We start from the raw sequence: 23,688 nt of genomic DNA, 5'->3' as shown, positions 1-23,688 counted from the left end.
TATAGATAAAATGAAGAAACAGTCCCTTAGGAGAGAAATCAGTGGACACAACAAACAGAAAGATGAGCACTGTAAGAACTTGACATAATTTAACATAATTTAAATGGTGCTATTTAAAGTGATTAAGTGGAAACATGATGGAGTAGAAATATATAGAGACAATTTACAAAGAATAGGTAAGTTTGAAAAAGTAACAATTAGAATATCCACAAATGAAAAAATATTCATCGGAAAAAAAGTCTCAGTGGATGGTATATCAGTTATCTATTGCCATAGTATACTGCCTTGGACTCGAGAGGTATGAAAGTCTGAAAGTATTAGTTGCTCAGTTGTGTTCAACTCTATGCAACCCCATGGAGCCCACCAGGCTCCTCTGTCCATGGATTTCTCCAGGCAAGATACTGGAGTGGGTAGCCATTCCCTTCTCCAGTGGATCTTCCCGACCCAGGGATTGAAACTGGGTCTCCTGCATTGCAGGCAGAGTCTTTACCTTCTGAGCCACCAAGGAAGCTGAGAAGTATACAACAAGCATTTATTCCTTATGTTCCTGGAGTCAGCTGGGGCTGCCTAGGTGGCATTGTTGCCCTTGGCTGGGATTGCTCACCTATGAGGGGTCAGCTGGCTTTTGGCTGCTATAAGCTGGCCTCAGTTGGGGATGACAAGGGTGACTGGCTCCATTGTACATGTTTCTCTTCCTGCAGTAGACTACTGGGTATGTTCTTATGACAATGATAGAGCAGGGGCATAATAACTGACACCCTGTCCCTCCTGCTTCATTTTCTTGATCAAACCATGACTCGACCAAGCCCTGAATCAAGGTCAGGGCACGGCGTCTCATTCCTGACGAGAGAGCACTGCACTGCACAGTCATGTGGAATAGGATATTTCAGGGAGACGTGAAGAATCGAGGACATTGCAGCAATAGATTGCAGATGAGTGAAAGAGCTCGTTAAACACACCTGAATAGAGAATGAGTGAAAAGGAAAACCTGAAAAAAACTCTCAATTTACAGCAAGCAGAGAAGCAAAGAGATAGGATACATGAAAAGGTTAAGACATTAGAAGTACAGACTGAGATGGCCTGTCATATATCTAATAAGAGGGCCAGAGAAGACAGTACATTTAAGGAAGAAATACTGAGAATTTTCCTGAGCTTATAACAGACCTATTTTCTCATAATTTGAAAGCATGATGGGCTTTGAGAAGAACTTTATTTTTTTTTAAAGTCATACCTAAATGCACTTTAGTAAAACTTGAGAATGTGAAAATTTCAAAGCCACAAGGAAGAATAGACAGATTACTTACTAAAATACAACTAGTTGCTGCTGCTGCTACGTCGCTTCAGTCGTGTCCAACTCCGTGCGACCCCATAGACGGCAGCCCACCAGACTCCCCCTTCCCTGGGATTCTCCAGGCAAGAACACTGGAGTGGGTTGCCATTTCCTTCTCCAATGCATGAAAGTGAAAAGTGAAAGGGAAGTCACTCAGTCGTGTCCGACTTTTCATGACCCCGCAGACCATAGCCTACCAGGCTCCTCCGTCCATGGGATTTTCCAGGCAAGAGTACTGGAGTGGGGTGCCAGTTCCTTCTTCAAAATACAACCAGTAAATGAAAGCAAACTTTTCATCAACAACAATAGATACCATAAGACAACAAACTATACCCTACGGGGACTGAGGGAAAATAGCCATCAATATGGAATTCTATACGATACAAAAAGTCACTACAAAATGAGGGCAAGATAAAAGGCTATGCTAAACAACTATTACATAATGTGTTTCAGAAAGAAAAAAAACATAAATCCAGGAGGAAGGAATAAGATCAGAGAAGCAACAATGATCACAGACAGCACAGATGTGGATAATTTAAATTTTTATTAACTGAAGATACCACAATAACCAAAATAATGACTATGGCTGAGGGAGGCTTGAAAACAGTAGATTAAGCTCCTTCACAAGGAAAATGTGAAGGAGTAACTAAAGAATTCCAAATTTCTTGTGTTACTCAGGAGAAGACTTGAGGTATTAATTAACTGTAAATTTTGTTAAGTCAAGCATGCTTGTTAAAATATAAGGGTAACTATTAGAAAGACAGAAATAGAGTATATAGCTTCAGAATCAACAGGGAAGTGGAGTCTACAGAGAACCTAATCATTCTATAGAAGGCAGGAAGTGAAAAGAAGCACTCTCTATCTTTCTCTCTACATATAATTAGAAACACAAAACAAGGTAGAAGAAATGTAATCACACTATTTGTAAGTGTATTAAACTCAAAAATGCTTGGCCTCACTAACAGTCAGGGAAATGTAAAATGAAGCAAAGAGATACAATTTTATGATCATCATATTGTGAAAAGAATTAAACCGCTAATAACACCAGATTTGTTGCCAAGGATATAGGAAAACAGGTCATGTTGTACGCTGGTGGCAAAAGTGTAACTTGGTACTTTGTAAGGCAGTGTAACAATACCTAATAAAAGTGAAAACATACAAACATACATCCAGATGTCAGAGAAACTCTCATGTGCATACAGAAGGAGATATACATAATGATGTTAACAGGGAAAAACTGGAAGCAACCAAAAACTGTAAGGTAGAGGCAACCTATAAAAAGCAAACAGTAAAAAATATATATAGTATTCTCCTGTCTCTCTGTGTCACATATGCGTGAGTGTGTAACATACACATATATACCTTAAAGTATATACTTATAAGTATGTTATAACTACATGAGCAGGTTATATGTATATACCTTAAACCTGCCAATGTCATTTGGGTAGATAAAAATATACTTATAAGTAGAAGCTATAAAATGTGCCCTAGAAGGACAGCCACCAACCTCAGGGTGGTGGTTACCTCTGGGGAGAAAGCAAAAGTTATCTAAGGATAAAGAAAGTGAAGAGGGCTTTTAATAGACTTAAAAAAAAAAAAATCTGTATTAAGTATGGCAAAATGTTGGCAACTGTAAAATTTGTGTGGCAACTTCACAGTCATTTGTTACAGCTGTACATTTCCAAAAGTTTGAAAAATTTCATAATTAAAAATTTAAAGAATTCTGGCTAACACAAAATACTCAGAGAAACACCAGCAATCATCACAGCAGAGAATGAAATTCAAAGCCAAGGAGAAGTGTTCAAAGGAATCACATTTTTGGAAAGTCATGACATTCCTAAGGTGAGGTATTAACAGAAATGCAACTGTAATCATGATTATGTACTCAAGATTTCCTACTTCTTTAGCAAAAAATTAATGTTTAACCCAATGTATTGCACTTGGTAGTGTTAGGAGAGCACCATAAACACACTGTTCTCTGTCCCTCAGCTAAATTCAAATTATAATCAGTCAGCTTTGACATTTCATGACTTTCTGGGCCTGGAATTCACCACCTCCACAAAGTATTAGCATTATTTTCCCATCTGAGCCTTTTTGGGCCACAGCAGTAATAACCTTGGTTTTTTTTTTTGTGAGAGGTTATAACTGAACCTTCCTTGTGTTCCAAGGAAAATAGCCCCCATTTCATTTCAGTGTGAGGTTTGTCAAACTCAGAGCTTCCTTCCAACTGTGAGTTTGATTTCCCAATATTCTTCATGTTCCATTTGGGGCACTTTCATCTGGTGCTGAGAATGAACATAGGCTTTAATCTCCAAGGCCCAAAGTGATTAGAATGAGTAGGAGCCTCTCAGCGCTGTGCTTTTTATATGCCCTTTTCAGGGACAGCTCAGGAGCAGATAGAACTTTCTGCAAGCAGGGTGTTGAACTGGACCTAGCTTTTGGGGTAAAATCACGGGAAGTAGTAAGCCTGAGATGAGTTAAACTGTAAAGTGTATTTGAGGCACATTTTAAAGGTCAATTTAAATTTTGTCAATGAGGTAATTTTTAAAATCAGCATTAGGACTGGGCTACCAGTCTAATGGTAGCCACAGAGCATACACTTGCTATGGCTTGGCTATGCCCTCTGCTCCCATAAATGCAGGAAATCGACAACCCTTCCAACCAGGGTAAGATGTTGCAGAGAGATGCTCCTCACATCCCAATCTTGTGTCACCTTTAAAACACATGGCAAATTTCCTTCTCTTGTTGATATCATTCTCCGTGGATTATTGTCTTCTTTAAGGAACACTAACATTTAAAAGGGTTTCCCTGGAGGCTCAGACGGTAAAGAATCTGCCTGCAACGTGGGAGACCATTTCTCACAACTTTGTAGTTGGACAAACCTAGGTGTGAATTCCAGTCTTGGATTACTCATTGTAGGATCTCAGGTACCTTATTTAACCTCTCTTCACTTTAATTTCCTAATCTGAAAATTGGGAAAATAATAAGACTTTTTTTAGAGACTTGTTGTGAGGACGGAATGAGATAGTACAGAGTCTGCCCTGGCATAATGCTGAATTAATCACAATTGTTACCACTAATTTTCCTTGTCCTTCAGATTTCCATGCTGAGTTGAGAGTGATTATTTTGAACTTAGAGAAAAGCATTTTCATTTTATTCTTGTCTGCTATTGATGAAAAATATCATGCTTTATTTACAATGAAAGAGATTTTCTTGAATTATTGTTTGGTATTCTGTGTCTTACATTTCCTTTTCTCTAACATCATTAAGAACAGAAACATTTGAAAAATTGAAGTCAAGCATATTCAGCAGTCAAGTGGTTTCAGTCTTAAGGGCCACTGTTCATCAAGCCATTTGAGGTACTTCTGACCTTTGCTGACTTCTCAGAGTGGCTGTTAATTCACTGAGGGATTGGTGTTGGTGTAAAGATCAGCCACTGGGGAACAGGACATTTAAGCTTTATTACACTGTGGGAGTTGTATTTCCAGAAAGAAAGGCCAAGAAAACAACCAGAGAAGTTGTAAGTTCAGTCCTTTCCATTTACAGGTTGCCAGGAGAATAAGTCTGAGAACAAGTACCATTCCTTTATGTCAAAGTCAGTACTTGATGGTCACTTGCTGAGTAATATGTAATGCCTCCCATGGGGAGTCACCTCAAGACAGACTGTCATGGACTAATTGTGTCCCCCCAAATTCACACATTGAAATCATAAACTCCAAAGTGATGCTATTAGGAGTAACTAGTTCACAAGGGTGGAGCCCTCACGAATGGGCTTAGTGCCCTTGTAAAAGTGACCTCTGAGGGCTCCTTGCTCCTTTTCTACTATGCAAGGATACAGCGAGACGATATAGTCTATACGAGGAAGTGGTCTCTTACCAGATGCTGGATCTGCAGGTGCCCTGATCTTGGACTTCCCAATCTCCAGAATTATGAGAAATAACTGTTTGTTTTTTAAACCAGCCAGTCCATAGTATTTTGCGGTAGCACTCTGAACAGACTAAGAAACAGACCCTATCAAGGATGGCTGACAATCATCAAGTCTTCCCCACCCTTCAAAAAAGTCCTGAAACTAAATGCCTATACAACTTGAACTGTGTTCTTTTGTTTATTATTTTCAGTCCTTGCCCAAAGAAAAATTCGTGGCTATATATACTTTAAATATTAGAAAATATAATTCTGGAAGGAAAAGCAGATCAATGAAATTTTGTAAATCAAGAGAAATCATTTTCCTCAAGAGAAATTCAACTTTGTAAAGATTCCAGATGTCAGTGCTCTGTGAATCCTGGAAAATCTGTCATTGTTTTGTATTTGTAATCTCATACACAATTACTGAACTTCAAAAACCTGCCCACTGTAACTCCAGCATCTCCTGGGACTGAGAACAGGCAGCTGCAGTTCTGTGCTGTCATCCTCCCCACGGTCTCAGCATGGTTCAGCTTCCACTAGAGAGCCCTTCCAGTGGCCCTGCTCATGGCCAAGTCTTCTTCATCTGCTCCCCCTCTGTGTGACCCTGCCTAGAAGAGTCTCGTATAGCTCATATAGACTAAGTATAGCATTTTAACAGAATAATGGAGGGACAAGCACTCCAAAGAACAATACAAACCCGGTGCTGTTCCTGGCATTTGGGCTAAGAAGTCAATTCTTATTACTTATAATGCTAATGGAGACAGTATTTTTTTTTTTTAACTTTACAATACTGTATTGGTTTTGCCATATATCAAAATGAATCCGCCACAGGTATACATGTGTTCCCCATCCTGAACCCTCCTTCCTCCTCCCTCCCCTGGAGACAGTACTTTTGAGACATATTACTAAACTCTTTTTTCCTTTCTGTGTACATGACCATTTTCATAGCCCATATTCCCACCCATCTGCTGTGGGGATGGGAATTAGAGCAGAGAATTCTATATCTGTTCTTTTTCAGATTATTTCCTATTATAGTTTATCACACGATATTGAATATAGTTCCCTGTGCTATACAGTAGATCTTGTTGTTTACCTATGGAGTAGGGAATTCTGATGATTTGAATAGAAATTTTGAGTCTCTAGTCAGGCAATGTGGCAAAAAATAAGGATCTGAAAAATGTTTATGTTTTGGGGGGAAAGGTGGGGGAAGGAAAAATTGGGAGATTGAGATGGACATAAACATTCTATTATATATAAAATAGATAACTAATAAAGACCTACTGTATAGCACAGGGAACTCTTCTCAATACTCTATAATGATCTATATGGGAAAAGAATTTAAAAAATTGTAGATGTATGTATGCTAGTGCTAAGTCGCTTTTAGTCGTGTCTGACTCTTTGCGGCCCCATGGACTGTAGCCTACCAGGCTCCTGTGTCCATGGGATTCTCCAGGCAAGAATACTGAAATGGGTTGCCATTTCCTTCTTCAGGGGATCTTCCCAACCCAGGGATCAAACCCGTATCTTTTATTTCTCCTGCATTGGCAAGTGGGTTTTTTTTTGCCGCTAGAGCAACCCGGAAAGCCCAAGATGTATTTGTGTATGAAAATGAAAGTGAATGTCTCTCATTAGTGTCCGACTCTTGTGGCCCCATGGACTATACAGTCCATGGAATTCTCCAGGCAAGAATACTGAAATGGGTTGCCATTTACTTCTCCAGGGGATCTTCCCAACCTAGTGTTCAAACCCAGGTCTACCACATTGCAGGTGGATTCTTTTTCTTTCTTTTTTTATTTTATCTTTTAAATCTATTTTTTAATTGAAGGATAATTGCTTTACAGAATTTTGTTATTTTCTGTTAAACTTCAACATGAATGAGCCACAAGTATACATATATCCCCTCCCCTTTGAACCTCCCTCCCTTTTGAACCTCCCTCCCATCTCCCTCCCCATCCCACCCAGATTCTTTACCAGCTGAGCCAAAAGGGAAGCCCAAGAATACTGGACCTATCCCTTCTCCAGTGGATCTTCCTGACCCAGGAATCTAACTGTGGTCTCCTGCATCGCAGGTGGATTCTTTACCAACTGAGCTATCAGTGCGTGTGTGTGTGTATAAATGTGTGTGTGTGTATATATATATATTTATATATATATATAAAACAAAAAATAAATTTAAAAATGTTTATATCTCTATTAGCATACTGACAGTAGATAAGGGCATTTCACATCAGACAGGGAGAAACGTTATGAAGGGGACCTTATTTTCTAGTTATGAGAATGAGAAGGCAGGAGAAATGGAGTAAGAAGATCAGACAAGGGTCCTTGGTTCCCATCCACTGTTGTGGATAAAATTCAAGGAAGAGAGTACTATTAAATATCTCATTAGGCATAGGTCAGCCTGAGAACATTGGAGCAAGAGACCTGCATCTTTTGATGTCCCCCAGGGGAAGATGTAGGGATGGCCTGACAGGAGGATGTAGGATGTCTCTAGAAGAAGTTCCATCTTCAACTTGGGCCATATCCAACATGGGGTGAGTGAATTAGCAGCCACGGTAGAGAGAGAAGAGTCAGGAGAAACAGCCAGAGACCACACTAGTGGCTCCCCAAGCCTAGGTCTGGCAGGTAGGGTCTTAAAACTTCCTGAGTGTTCTCTTGAAGAATGCAGAGGTTCTTGGGTGTTGGTGCGCTGTCAGAAGCCAGGACACTGAACAGGAAGGACACAATGGAACAGGGCTTTGAGGCTGGAGTAGAGGCCACAGACTTCAGAGATGGGTGCATGATGTTCCAATAGTGCTAGATGGAATTAGCTGCGTCTCAGTGGCCTCATTCAGGGACTCATAGACCAACCCAAATAGTCACAGATTCCTCACAGGGACACAGTAGACAACGCCTGACCTGCAACCTGCCAAACGGCAAGGAACTGAGCACATGGCTCCAGAGGCCCTCCTTTTCCTTACTGCCAAGGAATCAAGTAAATTCTCCCCACCCACTCCATTCAGTAGGTGTCATTTCAGATAGAAGAAGCGGGCAGAGGCAGGAGATTAGAGAGACTGAGTACGCATATCAATCAGAGCAGGTTATCTGAATGAGACCATTTAACCAAAGACATGAAACTGCTACTGATGGGCAAGTTTAAAGTCACCACCCTCTGCCCCAATTTCCAGGACCATGGGTACTGTGAGAAAGACTGGGTGGCTAATAGATAAAAAGGTACATTTTCTTCACACATATTTGTAAAAATATTAAGCTGCAGGACATTTATACAACAAAGGAAACAGTTGTGTATTTTTTAATATCTCCTTTCTTCTAAAAAAGATTTGAGGCAATTTAAACCAATATATTGTAAAATAAACACTTAAGGAAAGAGCCAAAAATTGAGTAAGTTTTAATTATTAGGCATGAAGAATAAAATGATGCAGACACACTTAACTTAGGTGCTACAATCTAGAGAGAGAGAGTATGAGATGGGTGATACCTTGCATCTTCTCTATTCTTGTAATGTCAATATGTTTGTGGAAGAAATCAGAAAAGCAAAAACTGTGCTAGTCACACCTGTATTGCCAGCACTTCCTAGACTTGTTGGAGCATAGTGTATGCTCAGTAAATATTTGCTGAATGAATAAAATAAAAAATATAGGAAGCATTAGCATCCAAATGGATAACATGACATTTTTTGAACTCTCAAGTCATCAATAGTGGGCCAGATGATGGGGGGAGGGGTTCTGGTATGGCAGGAAGTAGGGATACCCTGCAAGACCTGCACAGAAGTGGGAAAAAAAAAGGGAGTGGGTGTGGGGACTTAGCTGTGCTTCTCACCTTATCTCCCCCAAGCTGTGAGTTTGGTGCTGTTGTCTGTGTGTGTGTGATTGTTTTCTTGGGCAGAGGTGCCTGCTGTAATTTCAGGTGAACGGATATGACCTTCAGTGGTACCTTATGCAGCAGAGATTCAGGGCCAGGGCAGAGCGGATTGTCTGGGAGGAAGGAACAAGGCACTCAGCATGGCTTCTGGGAGGCAGGCCTAGACCAGTGGGCCCCAGAGAGGCCTTTGGTCTACAATTAGACTTTATATACATATACTCATAACTCACTGATTACCCAGAAAGAAAGAGAAGAACATACTGTAACTTTAAACCATATTTCATTAAACTTACATTGTGTGATGAATTAAGAATTGTTTTAATAACGCTGCAGTATCTTGTTACTAGCACAATTTGACTCATTGGAAAAGACTCTGATGCTGGGTGGGATTGGGGGCAAGAGGAGAAGGGGACTACAGAGGATGAGATGGCTGGATGGCATCACTGACTCGATGGACGAGAGTCTGAGTGAACTCCGGGAGTTGGTGATGGACAGGGAGGCCTGGCGTGCTGCGACTCACGGGGTAGCAAAGAGTCGGACACGACTAAACGACTGATCTGATCTGATCTGAGCACAATTTGACTATTGTTTATTAAAAGAGTTAAGATGCCAGTTCACTAAATGTCAACATTTAAAGTACACTGAAATTAGTGTAAGTTTGTTTTTGGCTTTTCTTTATTTTTTAAAATACCAGAATCTCAAAAAGAAAAAGCCGCTAAAGGCCTTGTCTGAGATATTCTGGTGCAAATAGTAAAACCACACAGCGCCTACTGACGGTTCTCTCAATGTGACGCTTTTTCTGTCACCTCTATGCATTTCACACACTGTTCCCCGGGCCAGGAGCACAGACTTTCCATATTTAGCCCACTTCCACCCTCAGCAATATTTTTCGGGATTACGTCTTTCTTCAAGACTCAACCCACGTATCACATCCTCCCAGAAGCTCCCACTCCTTCCATCTTGGGTTCAAGGCCGCTCTTTTCATAGCACTCATCATATTTACCACTCATCTCTCTTCTCCACTAGAGTATAAATTCCTTTAGGAAAGACAGCATCCATTTCACCCTTTTTGTGTTCTTAGAATTTGGCACAGTGTCTGGCACTAGGTAGATGCTCAGCTCTTACAGTAAAGTTCTGGGAATTCCAAATTTCTAATTATGTCCTTCCCCAGCATGATTGGAGCACAGTTTTAGAGGGTGGGTAGGTGGCACTAGTGGCAAAGAACCTGCCTGACAATGTAGGAGACAAGAGAGACGCGGGTTCCATCTCTGAGTCAGGAAGATCCCTGGAGGAGGGCATTGCAACCCACTCCAGCATTCTTTTTTTTTTTTTTAACTTTACAATATTGTATTGGTTTTGCCATATACAAACATGAATCCGCCACATGTGTACACGTGTTCCCCATCCTGAACCCTCCTTACTCTTCCCTCCCCATACCATCCCTCTGGGTCGTCCCAGTGCACCAGCCCCAAGCATCCACTATCGTGCATTGAACCTGGACTGACGACGCATTTCATATATGATATTATACATGTTTCAATGCCATTCTCCCAAATCATTCCACCCTCTCCCTCTCCCACAGAGTCCAAAAAACTGTTCTATACATCAGTGTCTCTTTTCTGTCTTGTATACAGGGGGTATTGTTACTGTCTTTCTAAATTCCATATATATGCATTAGTATACTGTATTGGTGTTTTTCTTTCTGGCTTACTTCACTCTGTATGATAGGCTCCAGTTTCATCCACCTCACCAGAACTAATTCAAATGTACTCTTTTTAATGGCTGAGTAATACTCCATTGTGTATACGTACCACGGCTTTCTGATCCATTCATCTGCTGATGGACATCTAGGTTGCTTCCACATCCTGGCTATTATAAACAGTACTGCGATGAACATTGGGGTACATGTGTCTCTTTTTTTTTAAATTTTATTTTATTTTTAAACTTTACATAATTGTATTAGTTTTGCCAAATATCACGATTTGTATGGAAATACAAAAAACCTCGAATAGCCAAAGCTATCTTGAGAAAGAAGAATGGAACTGGAGGAATCAACCTACCTGACTTCAGGCTCTACTACAAAGCCACAGTCATCAAGACAGTATGGTACTGGCACAAAGACAGAAATATAGATCAATGGAACAAAATAGAAAGCCCAGAGATAAATCCACTTGCCTATGGACACCTTATCTTTGACAAAGGAGGCAAGAATATACAATGGATTAAAGACAATCTCTTTAACAAGTGGTGCTGGGAAAACTGGTCAACCACTTGTAAAAGAATGAAACTAGAACACTTTCTAACACCATACACAAAAATAAACTCAAAATGGATTAAAGATCTAAACATAAGACCAGAAACTATAAAACTCCTAGAGGAGAACATAGGCAAAACACTCTCCGACATACATCACAGCAGGATCCTCTATGACCCAGCTCCCAGAATATTGGAAATAAAAGCAAAAATAAACAAATGGGACCTAATTAACCTTAAAAGCTTCTGCACATCAAAGGAAACTATCAGCAAGGTGAAAAGACAGCCTTCAGAATGGGAGAAAATAATAGCAAATGAAGCAACTGACAAACAACTAATCTCAAAAATATACAAGCAACTCCTACAGCTCAACTCCAGAAAAATAAATGACCCAATCAAAAAATGGGCCAAAGAACTAAATAGACATTTCTCCAAAGAAGACATACAGATGGCTAACAAACACATGAAAAGATGCTCAACATCACTCATTATCAGAGAAATGCAAATCAAAACCACTATGAGGTACCATTTCACACCAGTCAGAATGGCTGCCATCCAAAAGTCTACAAGCAATAAATGCTGGAGAGGGTGTGGAGAAAAAGGAACCCTCTTAGACTGTTGGTGGGAATGCAAACTAGTACAGCCACTATGGAGAACAGTGTGGAGATTCCTTAAAAACCTGGAAATAGAACTGCCTTATGATCCAGCAATCCCACTGCTGGGCATACACACTGAGGAAACCAGAAGGGAAAGAGACACATGTACCCCAATGTTCATCGCAGCACTGTTTATAATAGCCATGTGTCTCTTTTGATTCTGGTTTCCTCAGTGTGTATGCCCAGCAGTGGGATTGCTGGGTCATGAGGCAGTTCTATTTCCAGGTTTTTAAGGAATCTCCACACTGTTCTCCATAGTGGCTGTACTAGTTTGCATTCCCACCAATAGTGTAAGAGGGTTCCCTTTTCTCCACACCCTCTCCAGCATTTATTGCTTGTAGACTTTTGGATGGCAGCCATTCTGACTGGCTTGAAATGGTACCTCATAGTGGTTTTGATTTGCATTTCTTTGATAATGAGTGATGTTGAGCATCTTTTCATGTGTTTGTTAGCCATCTGTATGTCTTCTTTGGAGAAATGTCTATTTAGTTCTTTGGCCCATTTTTTGATTGGGTCATTTATTTTTCTGGAGTTGAGCTGTAGGAGTTGCTTGTATATTTTTGAGATTAGTTGTTTGTCAGTTGCTTCATTTGCTATTATTTTCTCCCATTCTGAAGGCTGTCTTTTCACCTTGCTGATAGTTTCCTTTGATGTGCAGAAGCTTTTAAGGTTAATTAGGTCCCATTTGTTTATTTTTGCTTTTATTTCCAATATTCTGGGAGCTGGGTCATAGAGGATCCTGCTGTGATGTATGTCGGAGAGTGTTTTGCCTATGTTCTCCTCTAGGAGTTTTATAGTTTCTGGTCTTATGTTTAGATCTTTAATCCATTTTGAGTTTATTTTTGTGTATGGTGTTAGAAAGTGTTCTAGTTTCATTCTTTTACAAGTGGTTGACCAGTTTTCCCAGCACCACTTGTTAAAGAGATTGTCTTTAATCCATTGTATATTCTTGCCTCCTTTGTCAAAGATAAGGTGTCCATAGGCAAGTGGATTTATCTCTGGGCTTTCTATTTTGTTCCATTGATCTATATTTCTGTCTTTGTGCCAGTACCATACTGTCTTGATGACTGTGGCTTTGTAGTAGAGCCTGAAATCAGGCAAGTTGATTCCTCCAGTTCCATTCTTCTTTCTCAAGATAGCTTTGGCTATTTGAGGTTTTTTGTATTTCCATACAAGTTGTGAAATTATTTGTTCTAGCTCACCCTAATACCAAAACCTGACAAAGATCCCACAAAAAAAGAAAACTACTGGCCAATATCACTGATGAACATAGATGCAAAAATCCTTAACAAAATTCTAGCAATCAGAATCCAACAACACATTAAAAAGATCATACACCACGACCAAGTGGGCTAAAGCCATCCCAGGGATGCAAGGATTCTTCAATATCCACAAATCAATCAATTAATGCACCACATTAACAAATTGAAAAATAAAAACCATATGATTATCTCAATAGATGCAGAGAAAGCCTTTGACAAAATTCAACACCCATTTATGATAAAAGCTCTCCAGAAAGCAAGAATAGAAGGAACATACCTCAACACAATAAAAGCTATATATGACAAATCCACAGCAAACATTATCCTCAATGGTGAAAAGTTGAAAGCATTTCCTCTAAAGTCAGGAATAAGACAAGGGTGCCCATTTTCACCATTACTATTCAACATAGTTTTGGAAGTTTTGGCCACAGCAATCAGAGCAGAAAAAGAAATAAAAGGAATCCAAATTAGAAAAGAAGAAGTAAAACTCTCACGGTTTGCAAATGACATGATCCTCCACATAGAAAACCCTAAAGACTCCACCAGAAAATTACTAGAACTAATCAATGAATATAGTAAAGTTGCAGGATATAAAATCAACACACAGAAATCCCTTGCATTCCTATACACTAATAGTGAGAAAACAGAAAGAGAAATTAAGGAAACAATTCCATTCACCATTGCAACGGAAAGAATAAAATACTTAGGAATATATCTACCTAAAGAAACTAAAGACCTATATATAGAAAACTATAAAACACTGGTGAAAGAAATCAAAGAGGACACTAATAGATGGAGAAATATACCATGTTTGTGAATTGGAAGAATCAATATAGTGAAAATGAGTATACTACCCAAAGCAATTTATAGATTCAATGCAATCCCTATCAAGCTACCAACGGTATTCTTCACAGAGCTAGAATAAATAATTTCACAATTTGTATGCTTGTATATTTTTGAGATTAGTTGTTTGTATGTTGCTTCATTTGCTATTATTTTCTCCCATTCTGAAGGCTGTCTTTTCACCTTGCTTATAGTTCCCTTTGTTGTGCAGAAGCTTTTAAGTTTAATTAGGTCCCATTTATTTATTTTTGCTTTTATTTCCAATATTCTGGGAGGTGGGTCATAGAGGATCCTGCTGTGATGTATGTCAGAGAGTGTTTTGCCTATGTTCTCCTCTAGGAGTTTTATAGTTTCTGGTCTTACGTTTAGATCTTTAATCCATTTTGAGTTTATTTTTGTGTATGGTGTTAGAAAGTGTTCTAGTTTCATTCTTTTACAAGTGGTTGACCAGTTTTCCCAGCACCACTTGTTAAAGAGATTGTCTTTAATCCATTGTATATTCTTGCCTCCTTTGTCAAAGATAAGGTGTCCATAAGTGCATGGATTTATCTCTGGGCTTTCTATTTTGTTCCATTGGTCTATATTTCTGTCTTTGTGTCAGTACCATACTGTCTTGATGACTGTGGCTTTGTAGTAGAGCCTGAAGTCAGTCAGTCCTTCAGTTCCATTCTTCTTTCTCAAGATCGCTTTGGCTATTCAAGGTTTTTTGTATTTCCATACAAATTGTGAAATTATTTGTTCTAGCTCTGTGAAGAATACCATTGGTAGATTGATGGAGAAGGCAATGGCACCCCACTCCAGTACTCTTGCCTGGAAAATCCCATGGGCGGAGGAGCCTGGTGGGCTGCAATCCATGGGGTTACAAAGAGTCGGACACGACTGAGTGACTTCACTTTCACTTTTCACTTTCATGCATTGGAGAAGGAAATGGCAACCCACTCCAGCGTTCTTGCCTGGAGAATCCCACGGACAGGGGAGCCTGGTGGGCTGCTGTCTATTGGGTCGCACAAAGTCGGACACGACTGAAGTGACTTAGCAGCAGCAGTAGCAGTAGCTTGATAGGGATTGCATTGAATCTATAAATTGCTTTGGGTAGTATACTCATTTTCACTATATTGATTCTTCCAATTCACAAACATGGTATATTTCTCCATCTATTAGTGTCCTCTTTGATTTCTTTCACCAGTGTTTTATAGTTTTCTATATATAGGTCTTTAGTTTCTTTAGGTAGATATATTCCTAAGTATTTTATTCTTTCCGTTGCAATGGTGAATGGAATTGTTTCCTTAATTTCTCTTTCTGTTTTCTCACTATTAGTGTATAGGAATGCAAGGGATTTCTGTGTGTTGATTTTATATCCTGCAACTTTACTATATTCATTGATTAGTTCTAGTAATTTTCTGGTGGAGTCTTTAGGGTTTTCTATGTGGAGGATCATGTCATTTGCAAACCGTGAGAGTTTTACTTCTTCTTTTCTAATTTGGATTCCTTTTATTTCTTTTTCTGCTCTGATTGCTGTGGCCAAAACTTCCAAAACTATGTTGAATAGTAATGGTGAAAATGGGCACCCTTGTCTTGTTCCTGACTTTAGAGGAAATGCTTTCAACTTTTCACCATTGAGGATAATGTTTGCTGTGGATTTGTCATATATAGCTTTTATTGTGTTGAGGTATGTTCCTTCTATTCTTGCTTTCTGGAGAGCTTTTATCATAAATGGATGTTGAATTTTGTCAAAGGCTTTCTCTGCATCTATTGAGATAATCATATGGTTTTTATTTTTCAATTTGTTAATGTGGTGCATTAATTGATTGATTTGTGGATATTGAAGAATCCTTGCATCCCTGGGATGGCTTTAGCCCACTTGGTCATGGTGTATGATCTTTTTAATGTGTTGTTGGATTCTGATTGCTAGAATTTTGTTAAGGATTTTTGCATCTATGTTCATCAGTGATATTGGCCAGTAGTTTTCTTTTTTTGTGGCATCTTTGTCAGGTTTTGGTATTAGGGTGATGGTGGCCTCATTGAATGAGTTTGGAAGTTTACCTTCCTCTGCAATTTTCTGGAAGAGTTTGAGTAGGATAGGTGTTAGCTCTTCTCTAAATTTTTGTAGAGTTCAGCTGTGAAGCTGTCTGGACCTGGGCTTTTATTTGCTGGAAGATTTCTGATTACAGTTTCAATTTCCGTGCTTTTGATGGATCTGTTAAGATTTTCTATTTCTTCCTGGCCCAGTTTTGGAAAGTTGTACTTTTCTAAGAATTTGTCCATTTCTTCCACATTGTCCATTTTTTGGGCATTTAATTGCTGATAGTAGTCTCTTATGATCTTTTGTATTTCTGTATTGTCTGTTGTGATCTCTCCATTTTCATTTCTACTTTTATTGATTTGATTTTTCTCCCTTTGTTTCTTGATGAGTCTGGCTAATGGTTTGTCAATTTTATTTATCCTTTCAAAGAACCAGCTTTTGGCTTTGTTGATTTTTGCTATGGTCTCTTTTGTTTCTTTTGCATTTATTTCTGCCCTAATTTTTAAGATTTCTTTCCTTCTACTAACCCTGGGGTTCTTCATTTCTTCCTTTTCTAGTTGCTTTAGGTGTAGAGTTAGGTTATTTATTTGACTTTTTTCTTGTTTCTTGAGGTGTGCCTGTATTGCTATGAACTTTCCCCTTAGGACTGCTTTTACCGTGTCCCACAGGTTTTGGGTTGTTGTGTTTTCATTTTCATTTATTTCTATGCAAATTTTGATTTCTTTTTTGATTTCTTCTGTGATTTGTTGGTTATTCAGCAGCGTATTGTTCAGCCTCCATATGTTGGAATTTTTAATAGTTTTTCTCCCGTAATTGAGATTTAATCTTACTGCATTGTGGTCAGAAAAGATGCTTGGAATGATTTCAATTTTTTTGAATTTACCAAGGCTAGATTTATGGCCCAGGATGTGATCTATCCTGGAGAAGGTTCCGTGTGCGCTTGAGAAAAAGGTGAAATTCATCGTTTTGGGATGAAATGTCCTATAGATATCAATTAGGTCTAACTGGTCTATTGTATCATTTAAAGTTTGTGTTTCCTTGTTAATTTTCTGTTTAGTTGATCTATCCATAGGTGTGAGTGGGGTATTAAAGTCTGCCACTATTATTGTGATATTGTTAATTTCCCCTTTCATAGTGATTGGGCATCTGTTCTCTGATGAGCATGGTATTGCAGTATTCACAGATGACATTTGCCAAAGGACAGTTCTACTCATGAATCTCTTTATAGCATTATAAAGAGCTAGCATTTGTTAGCATTTGTCTTGCATATTGCGGTGCTCCTATGTTGGGTGCATATATATTTATAATTGTTATATCTTCTTCTTGGGTTGATCCTTTGATCATTATGTAGTGACCTTCTTTGTCTCTTTTCACAGCCTTTGTTTTAAAGTCTATTTTATCTAATATGAGTATTGCTACTCCTGCTTTCTTTTGGTCTGTATTTGCATGGAAAATCTTTTTCCAGCCCTTCACTTTCAGTCTGTATGTGTCCCCTGTTTTGAGGTGGATCTCTTGTAGACAACATATATAGGGGTCTTGTTTTTGTATCCATTTAGCCAGTCTTTGTCTTTTGGTTGGGGCATTCAACCCATTTACGTTTAAGGTAATTACTGATAAGTATGATCCCGTTGCCATTTACTTTACTGTTTTGGGTTTGAGTTTATACACCCTTTTTGTGTTTCCTGTCTAGAGAATATCCTTCAGTATTTGTTGGAGAGCTGGTTTGGTGGTGCTGAATTCTCTCAGCTTTTGCTTGTCTGTAAAGATTTTGATTTCTCCTTCATATTTGAATGAGATCCTTGCTGGGTACAGTAATCTGGGCTGTAGGTTATTTTCTTTCATCACTTTAAGTATGTCTTGCCATTCCCTCCTGGCCTGAAGAGTTTCTATTGAAAGATCAGCTGTTATCCTTATGGGAGTTCCCTTGTGTGATACTTGTTGTTTTTCCCTTGCTGCTTTTAATATTTGATCTTTGTGTTTGATCTTTGTTAATTTGATTAATATGTGTCTTGGGGTGTTTCACCTTGGGTTTATCATGTTTGGGACTCTCTGGGTTTCTTGGACTTGGGTGATTATTTCCTTCCCCATTTTAGGGAAGTTTTCAACTATTATCTCCTCAAGTATTTTCTCATGGTCTTTCTTTTTGTCTTCTTCTTCTGGGACTCCTATGATTCGAATGTTGTAGCGTTTAATATTGTCCTGGAGGTCTCTGAGATTGTCTTCATTTCTTTTAATTCGTTTTTCTTTTTTCCTCTCTGATTCATTTATTTCTACCATTCTATCTTCTAATTCACTAATCCTATCTTCTGCCTCTGTTATTCTACTATTTGTTGCCTCCAGAGTGTTTTTGATCTCATTCATTGCATTATTCATCATATATTGATTCTTTTTTATTTCTTCTAGGTCCTTGTTAAGCCTTTCTTGCATCTTCTCAGTCCTTGTCCCCAGGCTATTTATCTGTGATTCCATTTTGATTTCAAGATTTTGGATCATTTTCACTATCATTATTCAGAATTCATTATCAGGTAGATTCCCTATCTCTTCCTCTTTTGTTTGGTTTGGTGGGCATTTATCCTGTTCTTTTACCTGCTGGGTATTCCTCTGTCTCTTCATCTTGTTTATATTGCTGAGTTTGGGATGTCCTTTCTGTATTCTGGCAGTTTGTGGAGTTCTCTTTATTGTGGAGTTTCCTCGCTGTCCACTCCAGTATTCTTGCCTGGAGGATCCCATGGACAGAGGAGCCTGGCGGGCTACAGTCCATAGGGTTGCAAAGTGTCAGACACGACTGAAGTGACTTAGCAAGAATGCATAGTCCTACATCTATATGAGTAAATAGCACAGATTCAGCAGAAAGTATATCAACTGGGGAGAGACACAAATGCTACCCAGTTGTCCAGCAGAGCTCTGTACAGCAGAGCTCTGACTTCTTTTCTCCAAAATTAGAGGTTTGGGGGCAAGATTAAAGCAGAGAGAAATTTTTTGTTAGACTGAGGATAGGAGGTTGCTGTTACTGTGCAGGAAGACAGTTGGAAGTGAAATGCTTTGTCCCAGGCCAGGAGCTATGGAGAATGAGTTGATGCAGCCCCTGCTAATCTCTAAGCTGTGCTGAGTCATGGGCTCTTCCTGGCACGTGGCCTCTGCTCACAAAACACCCACTGATGGTGTAAGTTTGCATTGTGTGTGCTTTCTAAAAACAAAAACTTTTCCTGTTCTTGTTTAGATGACTGGCCTTTTGCAATACAGGCAGTTTTAAAAAATTATCAAGGACCAATCTGTCATAAGAAAGGGCTTGAGTCTTAAGAATATTGAAGACTAGGGAAAATAAGACAACTCAGAAGACACGAATTAGTACTCCACTTTCATAGACTGAACAAGACTATTCTGCATTCCACCAAGATGATGACCACTTGTGTAATGTCCTGGAGAGTTGTTATATGGGGTCCATAAATCTTTGCTGGCATTAACCTGGCACAGGCAGTGATGAAATCATTAGCTGACAGGCATAGAAAACATGCCATGTTGCCACAAAGGAAAGGATAAATTAGGGAAGGGATAAATTAGGAGTTTTGGATTAGCAGATACAAAGTACCATAATAAAACAGATAAACAACAAAGTCCTAATGTATAGCACAGAAAAATATTTTCAATATTTTAGAATAATCTATAAGTCAAAAGATATGAGAAAGAATATATATATGTGTGTGTATAATAATCACTTTACTGTACACCAAGAACTAACACAACATTGTAAATCAACTATAATTTTGAAAAAAGATCATTGGCTGACAGAAATTGCACTGGAAATCAACATGTCAACTGGCCTAATTAGTTCACTGGAGTAATTAATTATATAGCATTTTTCCAATTAGTGAATGTTTTCACCTGTCAGAACCAGAGGTAAATGCCACACTGGAATTGGCGGCGGTGGGTGAGGGGTGCGGGGTTCCTCCTCATTATACTCAACAGTAAATTGAGAGGAGCACAGAATACTAAACATAAGTGGGAAGGTCCCAGTAGTGGGAAGTGGGCATGCTGAGTCTCAACACTGTCAGTGAGCATTGGGAAAGAGCAGCAAGTAGACCACTTTGAGGTAGGTCATGAGGTCAGAGACATACGTGTTATTATAAACTACAAACAGGAACTACTGTACCAAATTACAAGCAACATACATGTGCAGGCTTATTTTGCTTCAAAGTTTTCATTACCTTCAGTTTCCTTGGGGATTTTTGGATACCCAAAGTGACAAATGTATGTTTAGTGGTGGCAATGACAGGCTGCTACATTGGTTCCCTATTTATGGTCTTTCCTTTTCAATCAGTAAACTTTGCTAGCTGACGAAGATGGACCAAAGGAAGCCAGTATGGAATCTGAGGAGTTTTCCACAATGACTGTCACCAGGAAGAGGAGTATCTTCTAACATGCAGACCCCAATTAAGACATGGGCATTTGATACCTAACAGGGACATGTTGTATAGCACATGGAACTGTACTCAATACTCTGTAATGACTTGTATGGAAAAATAATCTAAATAAAAGTGGATATATGTATAACTGATTCACTCTGCTCTACACCTGAACTCAACACAACATTGTAAATCAACTATACTCCAAAAAAAAATTTTTTTTTAAAGATATGGGCATTTGATTATCTGCTGTTATGCACATTCTTACAGAGAAATCCATGCACATTATGGAGCGCCTTAATCTGGTGCTGTTTGGGCATTTATGGACATTTGAAGCTCCAGTTTGCTTGAAAGTCATGAGATTAATATTCTTGATGCTCTCACCAGCATAGAACCTCAACTGATTGCCACTGGAGCTGAGCCAAAAGTGAAACAGGATGATGAAGTTCCTCTAACGTCTTTTAGATTTTCTGTCTGTAGAAGTATAAAGTGATAAACAATAGCAAACATGGTGAATTCATGGATTTCTTGACAGAAATACCCTGTTTTCTGAAAATATTAGTCCGTATTTTGTTATTCTACCTGGGTTGATTTCTGACAGCTGCTTCATTGGATTTCACAGGCAGCCTTGGGTTTAGCTAAATAAAGAGTACCTGGAAACAGGTTTTGTTTAATTATCAGACCTTCTGTGTGAATTTGAACGGGCAAAGTTCAAATGAAGGGGTGTTTTGAGGTCCTGAGTTTGTGTGTTTTTCTCACTTGTGATCACAAAGAATGAAAACAAGTTGATGAGAGGCAGGATGGGGTAAGAAAATGAAATGTTTGGGAACTGAAAGTTCTCAAGTGTACCGGATACATTTTGAGACAACCTGATGGATTTGTTATGGAAATCAGTGGAGGACTTGAAACCATATACAGTTGTCTTAAAGAAAATAAGTCTGTGTGCTACCCCAGATCCATATTGGACCAAGACCAAATGTAAGGATAAGGTGCACTGGTCAACAGTTAACAAATCAACCAACCTATCCTATGAGAGAGATAGATGCCACACCTTCAAAGGGCGCCTATCTTCTCGGGGAAATGTTGCCCTGAGAGCTGGGGTATAGTATAAAAGGCTATGTCAGGGGGAATATTTTTGAATTGATAAGGGAGTTTAGAAAGCTAAGGGGAAAGTTCCATTAGCAGTTTCAGAAGAAAACGAGTTTAAAGGGAGAGTGGCATTCTAACATCATTCTACGGTGATTTGATCTGTAACTGAATAGCAAATTACAATATTTTTATTTTCTGTTATCAACTTAAGAGTGACTATCTTCATATTACAAAGTATGGCTTCAGTTTTACCTGCTTCCAATACATCCATGAGATCTGACAGGAATACATATGTTGGGTGAGTAATTTTGACTTTTTTTCTATTGACTTTGACAAGATGGAGGTTCCTTGGACTTTATATTAAATGTTCAGAAGATGGATCTCTACAGTTATGTAAGTTTCTTAAGTTTAGAGATCACATAGTTGGAAAGCAGTTCAGAATACAAAGCAAAAACAATGCCAATTTTCTTCTCAGTGGCATTTTCTTTCCTCAGTTCTTGGGAGAGTTTAGCTCATCTTTAAGAAAGTGGGGCAATATGTCAATTACATCTCAATTAAAGAAAAAAGAAAGTGGGGGCAAAACAATTCACCAAAAAACATGGAAAAGCTGAACCAACCTGCCTGAATGAACAAATTCACAGTTCAGCCTGAAATTCAGTGTGGAGTTCAGTCTTTAATTCCAAGACTATGTGCTGTATCTGAGATATAATTAAAGGGGCCTCCTGGTATCTAAGGCAGATTTAACTGTGTTGCAGCATATTGCAAAGTGATTTCATATGCTTTATGATGGACTTTACATAGAATTCACTTCTAAAATACCATGTAGGTTATTCTTCTCAGAGGTAGACATAAATCTGTTGAAGCTGTCTGCAAATTTAGCTCCAATTCTTGCCCCAGGTTCATAGAACATAATAGAGCATTAATCTTCATGAAGCTTAAGGAATTTTTGTAAGTTCCCTCTGATTTGCTGAGAGTTGTGTAAAATGTCTGCTTAAAGCTTCCATCAGGTCAGCATTTCAGAAAATGTTACACTTACACATCTCAAACAGAAGTAGCCTTCCACTGTGTTCATTTCTTCAGGGAAGCCAAGGAGAAAGAAAAGGAAAAATTACAAAGATGGAGGTAATAGTAAAATGGAAAGACGTCTCAGCCAGCACTTTACTTTGGTTAACAATATTTAATACTGACCGTGCCATGTAGCTTGTCATAGTTTGCTAAGACTTTATTCCCAACCCCATCTCTGGCTTATGTTTTAGCAAAAAAAAAAAAAAAAAAGGCAAAACAAGGTAGAGGAGAAGACAGTAAATGCAAGTCTATTTAATAAATATATATCTTGTAAAAACTGAAGCAATTGTCTGATTCATGCTGGATTGAATTTGGTATGATACCCCAAATTAATACTTTATTTGGTCATTGGTAAGCATGATCATCTTAGAAATGCTTCTCGATGAAGCCAATGTAATAAAAATCTTCTACAGACATCTCCCTGCCCCAATTTCTAGTCCAAGGGATCATAGACAATGGGACAGACATCAAGGAAAACTAAAGAATGAATTATGAGAGGTATTATTATTAACATGAAAGAATATAATTAATGGTTATGCCAGTTTGAGAATTTCTTCTTGAAGATAGGAGAGGTGGAATAGATCAGTGATTTTAAAAATACAAAATCCCAGATCTCCTTGACCAACTAAATCAGATTTTCAAGGAGCTGGGTCCAAGTATCACTAATTTTAAAGCACTGTGGGTGATTCTGATATGTAGTTAGAGTTTAACTCACTGGAGTAGATGAACTCTTTTATAGAGTAATGATTCACTCATTCAATTGGGAATCCAAAGGAAAAATATCCAGATAGTGAAGCTGTTTTGGCAGAGTAAGACAGGAAGCATAATAGAAACTGGAAGAGAAAGTGGATAGTGGTGTTTCTCAAACTTTAATGTGCATGAGAATCACAAAACAGTTAGCTGAAATGTAGACTTCATTAGATCCAGGGTAGGGAGTAAGATTTTGCATCTCTAACAAGTTGCCCAGGTGAATGCTGCTGACCCTGCTGGTTCATTGACC

The 23,688-nt window shown here is 38.7% G+C and overlaps 1 protein-coding gene across 3 annotated transcripts in view; it reads left to right on the top strand.

Annotated features, from left to right (window-relative positions):
- Positions 1 to 21,602: 21,602 nt before the first annotated feature.
- UPP2 (uridine phosphorylase 2) overlaps positions 21,603 to 23,688 on the top strand; it is a 40,325-nt gene continuing 38,239 nt past the window's right edge. The window contains exon 1 of one of the 3 annotated variants that reach the window (XM_027560210.1): positions 21,603 to 21,921. In XM_027560210.1, coding sequence (XP_027416011.1) covers positions 21,860 to 21,921 — 62 coding nt within the window. In that variant the 5' untranslated portion in view covers positions 21,603 to 21,859. The remainder of the gene's footprint in view (positions 21,922 to 23,688) is intronic. The other 2 variants (XM_027560200.1, XM_027560216.1) reach the window with 2 other exon arrangements.

Source organism: Bos indicus x Bos taurus, chromosome 2 (genome assembly GCF_003369695.1).
Source record: "Bos indicus x Bos taurus breed Angus x Brahman F1 hybrid chromosome 2, Bos_hybrid_MaternalHap_v2.0, whole genome shotgun sequence".
NCBI classification, from domain to species: Eukaryota; Metazoa; Chordata; class Mammalia; order Artiodactyla; family Bovidae; genus Bos; species Bos indicus x Bos taurus.
The sequence above is the reverse complement of the archived record's forward strand: the minus strand, read 5'-3'. Positions and strand labels throughout refer to the sequence as shown.